This window comes from Vidua macroura, chromosome Z (genome assembly GCF_024509145.1).
Source record: "Vidua macroura isolate BioBank_ID:100142 chromosome Z, ASM2450914v1, whole genome shotgun sequence".
In the NCBI taxonomy this organism is placed as follows: Eukaryota; Metazoa; Chordata; class Aves; order Passeriformes; family Viduidae; genus Vidua; species Vidua macroura.
The window spans coordinates 10,488,020-10,500,790 of NC_071611.1; the positions used below are offsets into that span (position 1 = coordinate 10,488,020).

General features: G+C 36.3%; 1 protein-coding gene across 1 annotated transcript in view; it reads left to right on the plus strand.

The window, feature by feature from the left end:
• The window catches only part of CNTNAP4 (contactin associated protein family member 4), a 214,501-nt gene that overhangs the window by 77,569 nt on the left and 124,161 nt on the right, over nucleotides 1-12,771 (plus strand). Inside the window, exon 3 of the mRNA XM_054003153.1 lies at nucleotides 3,192-3,385. Within this exon, the coding sequence (XP_053859128.1) occupies nucleotides 3,192-3,385 (194 nt within the window). The remainder of the gene's footprint in view (nucleotides 1-3,191; nucleotides 3,386-12,771) is intronic.

Here is a 12,771-nt window from a genome sequence, read left to right on the forward strand (position 1 = left end):
AGAATGCTGGGTGAGAAGATAACATGCTCTGCTAGTGTTTTCTGCAGGACTGGGCAAACATTTAATACCTGTGATGTTTCAGGTGGCAGTCAGATGCTGGGAGGACACCTGGCTGCTGGACAGTCAGACAAACGAGCTCATGAAGAGCCTTTGACAGATAAAATCATCATGTGAACCAGTGTAGTGTTTTTTCAGGAAACATGTTGCAGCTTCTGCCTGGTGGTCCAGACTTTGGCTTAATACAGGCTGCTGGAGATGTGCTGCTTCTGCTCAGTGGTTATTCTTTATGGGTCTTATGTTGTATTGGTCAGTACAGGGCTAATAGATGACTTCTGGGACTGCGTCTTTACTGTAATCCCTCAAATCAAATAGCCCTGACATGAGAACATTGTGTATCTGTGTCTCTTCTTTCTTTTCTGGATGTAGGGCAGCATGGTGAGGGGATATAGACTACCTGGTTGCATGCCTTGCAAAAACTTCTGGAAAACACAGTACTAAAGACAGGAGAACTGTTGCAATCCTGGGTTTGGGTTCAGATTAGGGGTTCTGATATATGTTAGTTAGCCGGTTCTGTATACCTCTGTGTACCCCCATGTTCCCCCCGTGGTGGCCTGCTCCAGGTCACTTACCATTGGAGCATCACCATACCAGTCCTGTAACCACCCCGCTGTTCTCTCCTGAGAGTTCTGTGTCAGTTACCCCGTCCCTGCATTCCCTATTCATCCCGGAACCCTGTACACACCCCTGTCGTGTCCCCATTGGCGCTGCAGTCCACTCATTCCCCCGTTGTCTGTCCCCATTGGGCGAGGGGGGCTTCAGCCCCTGTTGGCCCGCCCCCTATGAAACCCCATGTGTTCCTTTGTTAGCTGCCATTTTTGTCCACGCAGGTGCTGGGGGCAGACAATAAAAGCTCTCCAGCCACACAGGACAGGGTGGACACTCCTTTTCATCTTTGCCTTGTCCCAGTGCCGGCCACGGAGCGTGGCCAACCCCCACTGGTGCACTGAACACCACAGCACCTGGGCCACACGGCACCCCGGTCCCGTCGAGAAGCAGTGCTTTTAGCTGGGCTCTCCAGAGCCGCAAAGAACCTAACCTCAGGCTAGTACCAAGTAGTACTAGCATAACAGAATGCTTTTCAGACTTTTTTTTTTTTTGACATCCTGCTAACTTCCATTACTTCATTCTGAATAGAGTTCTGCAGTCACCAAGTGAAGATGTTTTGTCTCAGAAGGAATTTACAAATTATGTACTCATCACAGTCTGCCAGACTACTCCTGTTGACTACAATTCAACCCCATCTTTCAAGTGTAAAGTTCAAAAATGTCAGCAAACTTAGCATGGTGGCACCTAATTCTAAGACGGCTTTGGATTAACATGGCACGGCAGAATGTTGTTATGTCTGTGAGTGTTCATGCATGAACTGAGGTTTTGGAAGTTAAGGTGGCAGTTAAGTATTATGTGGTATGTGTCACAGATACAGAATATGATGTGAATGTGGACCACTCTGCCTATGGGTGGAAGGACCCTTGTTTAACCTCCCATGCCAACTGTTCACAAAGTTTTCTTGTTTGATGCCACCACACTGTTCTGCACAGCCACTAAAAGATGAAATTATGTGGTCATAAGGAAAAGCTTTGGAATCTGCTTGAGAGTAACTGAGATGCAGCCACTGAAATCATATATTTACATAAAATTCAAAATATTGATTTAGATAAAGAGGGGAAAAATATACACAGTTTTTAACTCCATAGTTTTGATTCTGTTACATTTTAATAAGGTCATAAATGTGTGGACAAATGTTTTACTTATATGGGACTTTACGTTTTTCTCTCAGTTCTTTCTGCTTGGCTCTGCACAATAGACCTCACTTTTTTTGCAGTTTATGAATACCTGTATAATTTCCCACCATTTTAAGTGACAGTTTTACATCTCTAAGTAATTTTTTTCCTTTTTCTTTCCTAGAGGAGGTAATGTCAAGAAATTGGGTTGTGACTCTAAACAGAATTAAGCAACATTTAGTATTTAGTAGTATTTAGTTATGAATTTTTCTACATCTTGAAGCCCATACAAGCATAAAATTGGATTGTAGCTAACTGATTGTTGTGGAAACTAGAAATGTCTGTTCTGGTTCTGTGTATGCATGCTTTAAGAACTTTTCAAGGTGCCTCTTACATTGTGTTTTTCAGAGTTAGATCTAAATCTGTTCTTAAGTAATGGGTATTTGTTAGTTTTTATCACACTATTCTCTGATAAAACTCACCAGATGTTGTGTCTGAATACTTGGATATTTTGCAATGTAGTTCTGTAAATCAATGTGTTTTCTTATGAGATTGTTTGATTACCTACCCTTGACCTTTTCCACCCAGCTTTACAGGAAAACTTAAATGATCAGAGTAAATAAAAGCCAAAAAAAGGAAGACAAAGGAGCACTGAATTGATTTAATTTCTTCCTTTTAATATTTTTTTATGATAAGTTAAAATACCGGAGATGTAGCTCTACACTTTGGATGGAATTTTTGCTTTGTGGACAGGTGTGCCTGTGCTTGAAACTGCACGTGTATACCTCATACTCTTTTATAATTTTGCTTACAAATTTCTTGGTCATTTTAAGGAGCATGTGCAAATTTGCCATCTAACTATGCTTTATTCTTTCATATGCAAATTTATATATCCAGGCCTCACATAACAGAATCATGCAGAATCATTGAGGTTATACGGGACCTCTGGAGATCTTCTAGTCTACATAAAATGAAATTGAGATGCATAAAATAAAAAGACAAAATTCAGATTTTTTTACTTGAAGAGTGGTTGGTAAAAATTACTCTGTAAAATTTATTGTAGAACTTCAAGACAGAGAAAAGGGTGTGAATCAATTCCTAATAATGTAGAATAGTTATATTTGGTTTCAAATATCTAGTAATCTAGTGTACATTTTCAGAATACTTGCTAAATAATATCAAAATACTTTTGATGCAACTGTATCTTGAATTATAATCAGAGAATCATTGAATCATTTGAGTTGGAAAGGACTCCTAACAATCATCTAGTTTGAAACCCCTACATTGGAGATGGACATTTTTCATTAGATAATATTGCTCAAATGAACTAATTTATTTTTATATATACAAGTTTTGTGTTAACTTGCTTATTTTTAGGAATACTTTTCACTCTTTTTCATTCTTTTTAAGGTGCTGGTGGCTGGTCTCCACTTGTGTCCAATAAATATCAATGGCTTCAGATTGATCTTGGTGAAAGAACTGAGATTACTGCTGTTGCTACTCAAGGTGGTTATGGGAGCTCAGACTGGGTAACAAGCTACCTTCTGATGTTCAGTGACAGTGGACAGAATTGGAAACAATATCGTCAAGAAGAAAGCATTTGGGTATGTTCTTTCAATAATGAGAATTAAGTTTCTGCAAAAGACTTGAAGGCGACTTACTGAGCATTATTGCTAATCTAAGCAAAGCTGTAGAATATAAAGAACTACACTAAAAATGTTTAGATAATGAAATGTACAAAGCAATTTAGCTCTTGAAAATATGAAAGACAGTAAAAAGCAAACAAACATCAAGAATCTGGCCATAGAAGTACTCCATTAAGACACAAGGAATTATTCTGAGGATTAAAAATGTACTACAAAATCTCTTTTGTCTTGCTATGTATGGCAAACTTCTTTTCCCAAAAGCATTCATCCCAGTGCATGAAACTTGGCTTTTAGTTCCGGTTAAAAAACAAAACAAAACACTTGTTTATTTTTTGTACAATGTTTAAACTGATTGTAAGAATAAAATGAAAGAACCAAAGAAATTAAAATCTTAAGCAACCAAATCCCCGTCTATTAAAAAAGAATAAATTAAGCAATATTTAAGTTTTAGTCATTAAATTCAGAGTCTTGTTTCTGATGCTGTAACCTGCTTATCTCTGACTATCTTTGTAAATAATTGTGATAATTAATAAGCCATCAATAAGATCAAGATTTTCTTTTTGCATGAATATAAATGACAGCAAAGTGTACAAAACCTGAGAGATTATGTCCACAGTCTACAAGAAAAAGTGGACTATACAGTTTTAGAAAAGGCTTGCATCTTTTCTTGATCCCCAGTAATTGGCAGCTTGGACTACAGGAAGAGTATTGGAACTTATGTTATTGTATTCTGTCAAGTGAATTCTGTTCTCCATGCATAGAGCTGATTAATTTCTAAATTTTTCTAAGCCTTAGACTTCACTTATTTCTTCCTGCAGTTAAACATTATGTTAAAATGCGTTTCATTTTATGCATTTTGATTTTGTTGACTTTTAATTCAAAATGTTCTTGTCACTCTTACTGTCAAAATCCATCTATGGCATAATGCGATTATGCAGTGTTTTACTTGTTGCATAATTATCTTGCTTTTTAAATTTGCTACATACTTCTGCTTCAAATTGTGTTTTCATAACAAAGAGAAATAAATGAGTTTCTAATCCATATGGCTGTGGGGAGTAAGAAAATCAATCAATTTTCCAAATGTTAAATGAGCATAAGCTGCTGCAATATTGTCTTTGCTCATCTTAAGACAGACTGACAAAACATATCTGAGAGGTAGGGCAGCTTGGTCTCCTCCATGACAGCTCTTTTGAAATTTGATATTGGTATTGCAAACAGTGATGCAGATTGTTATTTCTTGAATATTGCTACCAGTAAAATATCAAATGAAAGTTAAGAAAAATAGTTAAATGCTGATGCAGACATTGGATAAAGGGGGTTGTTAGATCTGTAGCAGCTAAAAAGTGAAGCTTCAATTCCATCATCTCAAACTTAATAAAAAATGATTATTTTAATGATTGCAATGTAGATTGAAGGTATGGCTTGCAGGCAGTAATGAATAATTCAAGGATGCAAACCATCAAATTCAGGGCAGTCTATTGATCTTGTTTATGTATCTTTATTTAGGAGTTCTGCTTCTAGGGGAATATATTTTCTCTTTTCTAAACTAATACACAGATGTAGTCTTGAAGTGAAACTCTTAAATCCCTATTTATTTTATAGATTTTCTCTGACTGTTATCTCTTTATGCTGACTTCTTAAATGACATGCTCAAGTTCATTAAGGCAAGAACCTCCAAGATTTTATAAAGTGTACTGTGTTTCTGTGTTATTTCTATACTATGTTTAACTGAGTCATTGGCCTGTTACAAGGCTACTGACCAGAAGTAACTTTGGGGTTTTCTTAATACTACGCTGCATTAGAATGATGGAAGTTGTCCAATTCTGAGGGCCCTGTGTTAAAATCTTCACTAGACAAAAGAATTTTTACTTCGTAGCCACTTTTTGTAGACTTAAGTAGTGATAATTGTCTGCAAATCCACCTCTTCCTACTTCCTATTTTTCTTTTCAGAAGTTAGTTTTGAATTGTCTTTGTTTCCTTATGGCTTATTTTAAGGTTCTGAAATTCTTGTCACTGTGCAGCTATAACAGCTTTTTCATTCACTGTAAAATTTTTATAACAACTGAGGTGAAAGATTACTATCTACACATCTGCAAATGATCCAGTCATCAAAACTCTCTTAATAGTCTGTGGAAAGGTAGTTTTTTCCAAGGCTAACTCCTCTGACCATAAGTGTCTTGCTTAGGTTGTAACGAACCATATTTCATCTTCCCCTGCCTATAAAACACTTTGTTGTGTGTTGATGCTGAATTTGGATGTAAAAAGTTAGGTGAGATTAGCCTCTCTCCCTTCCCTGCTGCTAAATATTAAATATTTGTTTTCACTTTTCTGTGTATTGGGAATTGGTTTAGAGAGCATCATGGTGACTGTAGTCCTTACTTCTGCAATATATTTTGCTCTCAGTGTTTTAGTTTTCTTGTTGTACTGATGACCTAAATGTATGCCTTACTTGCTGTCTCTTAACTGTAGGAAGTTCGTATTTTATTTTGAATTAATTTATTGCTTAAAATAATTTAATTACTAATTAGTAGAGGAGTGTTTGAACTACTAACTCCATTATATTTAGTTCCTAGCACTCCTGTCACTATAGATAAAGTATTGTTAAGTATTTTTAGGTATATGTTCTACAAGAGTTTTTCTTATTTCAACAATACATTTTGATTTCTGTCCTGAGTGATACTACTGTTGCCATTTTTTTTAAGTTAACTGTAAGTATTTTCTGCCCTGTTCTTGATATTTATTTTAAGATTTTTTTTCAGTAGACCTTAGTAGAATCAATATTTACATCTCTTTTAGTAATTGGTACAGTTCTGGTCAAGATATAATTCTCAAGTGAAATACTTGTTATTAGTGGTAAAGCACATATTTTTGCTCAGAAATAACTCCCTTTGATAATGATTTGTTGAATCTTGGAAAGAAATTAATTCAACTCAATTTTATATTTTCTTTACTTTTACCATAAATATATGTGTTTGAACAACACATGTGCCCTTTTATATTCTTCGATCTTTTTATTGTGTTCCTATTCCTTAGGATGTAGTTTCAGATGCAGTAAAGTCCAAACTTCCAAGCCCAATCTTTTGCATTTTTCTTTTTTTACCTTTAAAATGAGCAGAGACCTCAAACCTCTTGGTTTATTAAGATACCAAATTTTTTCCTCTGTAAATGATGATTTTTTTTAACTTTTCTTCTGTCAGACCTCAGAAGGTATACAGTAAAACATCATAAAAAATATATGTTAAATTTTGGTCAAGAAGTGCTAGGAAGTCTTATGTCTTTAAATACTACCTTTATTAGAGGTATTGCTATTCATTTGTCCTCGTGATTTGTATTTGTATTCTTCCTCGTAATTCTAGATATCATCACCTGTATTTTGGTGGTGAAGAATCTCCTATTGTGATTATATTTTCCTGCTTGGGGCTATGTATACCAATCCTTTCAACTAGTATAATTTCTGGGTTTAACTAAATTCATAGTATTGTATCACAGGTGTTTTTGTACTGTGTACTCTCTCCCTGACATTCCTAATGGCTTTTCTTTTAAAGGGAGAGTAATAAGACAAAGAGATTAAAAGGGAGGAGTTAAGAGGGGGAAGAAGTACAGCAATTCACAGTTTGAATAACAAGTTTCCAATGGCTGACTATTTCAGTGAAATTGAGTAGTGACTCTATGAGTCATCTAACTCATAGAGAAAAGCATCTCAATGTCATTCATCGGCAGGAGTTTTGAGGAACAAAAGAAATGCAATTCCTCTCTGGTTTAATGTTGAATATTTCTTCTCTGACACACCTATGAAAATACACATATATTCAGGCTTCAGTTTTGTAGATTTTATTGCTTTTTTCCTGTGAGAATAATGATTTATCCATTCCACAGCTGGAAATGAATTTTCACTTTTATTTGTTTTGAATCTTCCCTTTAAAAATTATTTCCAAAGAGAGAAATTAAAACTAATAGACAAAAAAAAAAACAAAAAAAAAAAACAAAAAAAAAAAAAACAAAAAAAAAAACCTAAAATTTGAGGAAATTATGACCATTTTAATAAATTCTCTTTTAGAAGACAAATTTGTTTATGACTGTTTATTTTTGTACATATATTTAGGTTCTGAGGTCTACTGTGTGTTTAATTTAGCTGAAGTTAAAACTGTAAGTTTGTTTTATCATAATATCCTCAATCCTGTGAGTTTGTGCAGAAGTATTTTCACTGTAACAGTTACTAGTCTTATGGTATGGTGAAGAATTAATTGCATATGCATTGCTACACATATTCACAACTTCCTTTTCAAAAGAGTTGGGGCTTTATATTTTTTGGAGACTTCCTATGTGTCAAATAACTCACAATTATTAGGTTAAGAAATACCAAATCACAAGTATTCTGTGATAATCACATTATAAGTTTAAAGAATGCACTGTTTTTTTAAAGCTGGTGACTTTTTTAAACTCAGTGATAGACGTTTGCTATGATCCTCCTCCTTAGAGACTAGTCATCATTCTTGATCATAATTTGCTTCACTTTAGTAGCAAAAGACTGCTACTTGTATGTATGCTACTTTTTTGGACTTCTGCTAATTCCTTTTTGAACCCAAAAGGTTTTTCTGTTGGTTCCCTCTACAAGCCAAGTCATAGATAATTTCAATGGGTGCTCTATCACTACAGTTTTGAAGTATTGTGACGTCAGACTGCCTGACACTTCTTCTGTAAGAGAGAACCTCTTTATCTATGAATTCATGTAGAGCATATAGTAATGACCCCTATGGGGGACCCACATTGGACCACTGAGTAGCTGGAGGACTGCAGTCTGTGGAAAGGACACATGCTGAAGTACAGAAGAGTGTGAGGAGTCACCCCCCTTAAAGAGGAAATGTGTGACAGAAACCACTTCCGATGGAAGGCATCCCTGCCCATGGCATGGGTGTTAGGAATAGGAAGTCTTTAATGTCTTTTCATACAACTAGCCCCAGCCCATCAATCCGGCCTGTTTGGATCCCTCCGTAGAGCTTTCTACTCTCCAGCATATTAACACATCTGCCCAGCTTGGAGTTGTTTGTGAACTGACTAAGGGGATATTTGATGTTTTTTGTTGACTGGTGTCGGGATCCATCCCCACACAGGCCACCAATTACTGGTGTCGGTGCTTGGCACCAACTGACCAACTGTCAGTTTATCATCCTACTGTAAGACTTTCATACCTTCTCTCTGTGAGCTCTCACAGGCAGCTCCTCACAACACTGACTCCTTTTCTTTCTCTTCCTTCCACACAATCGGCTGACTCCTTCCTGTCCCTTACAGCACATACTAACCCTTACTGTCCCTCACACGACCACCTGACCCTTCCTCTTTACAGCACAGCCAACAAACTTCAACTCTCAGCTAGCTAACCCACTCTTTTGTAACACCCATCCTTACTAGCCATAGCTGTGCCCTATTAAGTACAGGGCTGTTCCTACTCTTTGGTAATTAGGACAGCTGCAACTCCTCAGTGGCGAAATTACCTTCAGCACTATTTCTATTCTCCCATAATCCATCCTCCCAAAGACTGGAGAAAGATGCTGGGGAATGCAGGAAGAGGCAGGAAAAAACAAAGGAAGAGAACATTCTTAACTTGGAGTATAAAAGAAGCTTGAAGGGAAATATGAAAAATTAAGTATGAAGAAATGCAAGGAATCTTGGGTGGAATAATACAGATAGGGGACTATTTTGCAAATGCCTTTATGAAATTGTTTGCCTGCATAAACTTCTGCTTATGATGTGGACATTTTAATATTTATTTAAGACATTTATAGCATAAAATTTCTGAATTTACCTTATGAGCCTTTGCATTTCTTTATCTACTTCTGTTTTAAAAGCACTCTGGCCGTAGTGCTATTTTTAGACACTTAAATGGCAATCTAATAAGGCTAATTTTGCAGTCACAATGATTAATGTACTGTATAAAATATCTTATATTAGGTGAAAAGATGAATGCATGCATCAAGGTTAACCTGTCCCAGAATATTTAAGATAAGTTAAAAGGAAGGAAAAAAAGATTGAAACTTCAGCAAAAAATGTAGTGCCTTAAATAAAACCTATATAATTTTTGTCAGTAAACATTAAAGGAATTGTTAATGCCAGAATAGGTAAAATATATATTGACATGTAAATGATGGCAGACCATATGTAGAAAAAAAAGCTATACACATTTAAAACCCATGTATTTAATCAAAGACAGCAAAATGCCTTGAAAATATGCAAATCCAGCAGCATGCAGAAGCAAATACTCTCTAGATTTAGACATTCACAGGTTATTTTACATGTGTGTGTTAATGTTGCAGTCATTAAATTAGCAGCAGCTTAGGGAAACAAATGTAAAAGTATTAGGATGATACTTTGTTATTCTAAAGATTTCCATTATGCAATCTAATAACTGTGTACCAGAATTGGTTTCTGGGACTGATCTTGGTCAGGACTATTTTCCAGTCAGTTTCCAGCTGAATCATAAGCAAGAGCAAAGCAGCTACAACTTTCTTTATTTGGGTACTACAAGAGAAACAACAAGCATCCGGTTCTTTGCTTCTGCCTTTTCTGTACATTTAGTTAGTGAGTATGTGCTATAAATGACTTTGCACTTCTAAGATGCAAAAATCCTGTAAATGACAGTGCTATTATCTTGAGTTGTTTTTGTAAGTTAAAAATAGTGCTTTTTCATTAAGGTAATTATTTTCTTTAGATCTCTGATTATCTGTACTCTAAAAATATTATCTCTAAATATATTGAAGCTAGTACACCATTTTTCCATTAAAATAATTGACTGTGATATATGATGAATTATTTTGCATTGCCTTTACCTATTTGTTATCTTAATAACATTGTAATGTTCATATGTGCGCAGAAAATGCCATAGAAAGCATTAGAACTGCAAAAAAAAATTAGTTATTTGTCTCTCCTCTCAGGTCTTGGCCGCTCTAGAGTGATATTGCACTGATCTCTATCATTCTCATTCTAATATGAGAAACTTGTGCTTGAACACATATGCCTTCCTGAAAATGACTTATGATGGATGAGGAAAATTGTGCCATGGCTGGGAAAATATTGTCCCTATTTTCTGCAACAGACAGATTGGGCACTTGAAGAAATCAAGCTGCCTTTGAAGGAAGCATTTCATCTTTATAATCAGAACAGACTGTGTTTGTGGTGGCTTCCTGCCGCGACCTCAAACAGTCGAGAAGCGCCGGCTAGCACTGCCTATGAGAGGCCGAGTGGCCGCCATGTGTGTGCGGCCACTCCAGGGTTATGGCATCTGCCAGTCTGGTAGTGCTGAGTGCTGCAGCGTGGGTAACACAGCTTTGGTAGCTTCACACTGAGAGGAGATGAAGGGACAAGAGAAGGACACTTTGCTTGTGAGCCCTAAGAACTTTTATTCCCCTGTGCGTGGTCAGAACTAATTGCCCTCAGTGCAATGCAAAGCAAATGTCAGAGAACAAAGAACTTGCAACAGATTAAGTAGGGGGTGGGCGGACAGGGGTGGAAACCTGGCTCGCCCTATAGGGACATAGGATAGAGAAATGACATCAACTATAATAACCAATGGTAACATAACAGAGGTGGGTACAGTGTTCTGGGACGAAGAGAAATGCTAAGGTGGGGTGATTGATGCAGAACTTTCACGAAGAAGCTGGGAGTGGTTACAAGATTGACACTCGTCAGGGAGTGAGCAAACCTTGACTGACAGAACCAAATAAGGAGAAAACAGGGAGAGGTGAGAAGATTTACAGGTCTGAGTGGCAGGAGCTCTCATGGTAAACAACTTGGAGCAAACCACTGTGAGGGAAAATGGGGGAGTACAAGGAACCAACCTAACTAACAATAAAATCCCTGACTTAATCAACCCAACCTACAACATGTGTTCAGTTTGGTCAAGGCTTATTGAGCAACTAAGTAGTAGCAGACCACATATTCAGCTTCTCTCTTGTTTATTCCAGCCACTCACCTTAAATAGAGCAAAAATACTTTCAGAAGTGAACTTCAGACCTAATTTGAGCAATGTCTCTGTCATAGATGGATTTGTTTTATGCCTAGTATAATTCCTGAGGTTTAAAGTTAACAAAAAATAACTGATTTTTTATAAAAACTTTGGTCAGAGAAAACCTCAAATTATTTTGAGTATATAATATCTTAACCCTAGTATTGTGATGGTCGTGCCATTTTAATAGTTTATGAATTATTTTAATAATATATCATGCCTACAACATAGTAATATTTGACTTATTTTCACATTTTCCTTTTAGACACTTAAATTTCCTTTATAAAAATTTTTAAACATTGAAACTAAAGTCCTAAAAGTAAAAATAGGAATTTGTAGATCTCAGTGTTTCTTGAACTTGGCAGCTCCAACATACACTCAGACACCCAATTTCCTATTTTAACTTTTAGGAATCTGATTTTTGGCAATAATATTTCAGTTTTCAATCCAATTTTCATCTGCTACTGCTCTTTCTTTGTATCTGCATTTCTGTAAAACACATGCCATGGCTAGTAATCTCTCTTACATTACTGAATGAGTTTTCAGGCTACTGTGGAACTAAGATCTGCCTTTATTCTTTTGTCACTGTTCTGTTTCATAAACACATGCCCAAGCATTCACTGGAAACCTAGATAACCTCTGCCTCACAATTTGTTTATGTAGTTAAGATTGTAAATAATGGGTAAGAATTATCTTCTGAACACTTTTAGAATGCAGAGACTTTTGGGGAAAAACATTGAAATGTATTTCCAAAGTACTTTTCTTAATGGGCAAATACAATGTAAATATAGGGTGAATCAAGGAGTGGTTTGGGTTAGACAAGACCTCTGGATATATCTAGTCGAATATCATTGCTAAAGCAGAATCAGCTAGAGCAGTTTGCACAGAATCACATCTAGGTGGATTTTGAATGTCTCCAGAGGAGGAGCCTCCACAGCCTCTCTGGGCAAACTGTTGTAGTGCTCTTGATTCCAGAGGTCCCTGAGGCCTACCTTTAGCAGTGAAGACTAAACTTAAAAAGGCATTCAGTATCCCCTCCTTCTCTGTGTTCTTTGTAGGACACCTACATCATTCTGCATCAGTCCCACATTTCCCCTGATCTTCCTTTTACTACCAATGTCCTTGAAATCCCTTTCCAGATTTAATTCCAAAGAGAACTTAACCTTCCTTGTGACCTTCCTGCACACTCTAAAAATGAAATCTCTACATTTAAGACAGACAGATACACGAAAAGATCTTTTTTTGAGATCTTTTGTTGCTTTTTGAAGTAAAATGTTCATATACCTTTTAGTGTAAATTTCTTATTTTATCAACATCACTTTCAATTGATACCGACCTGACCAGT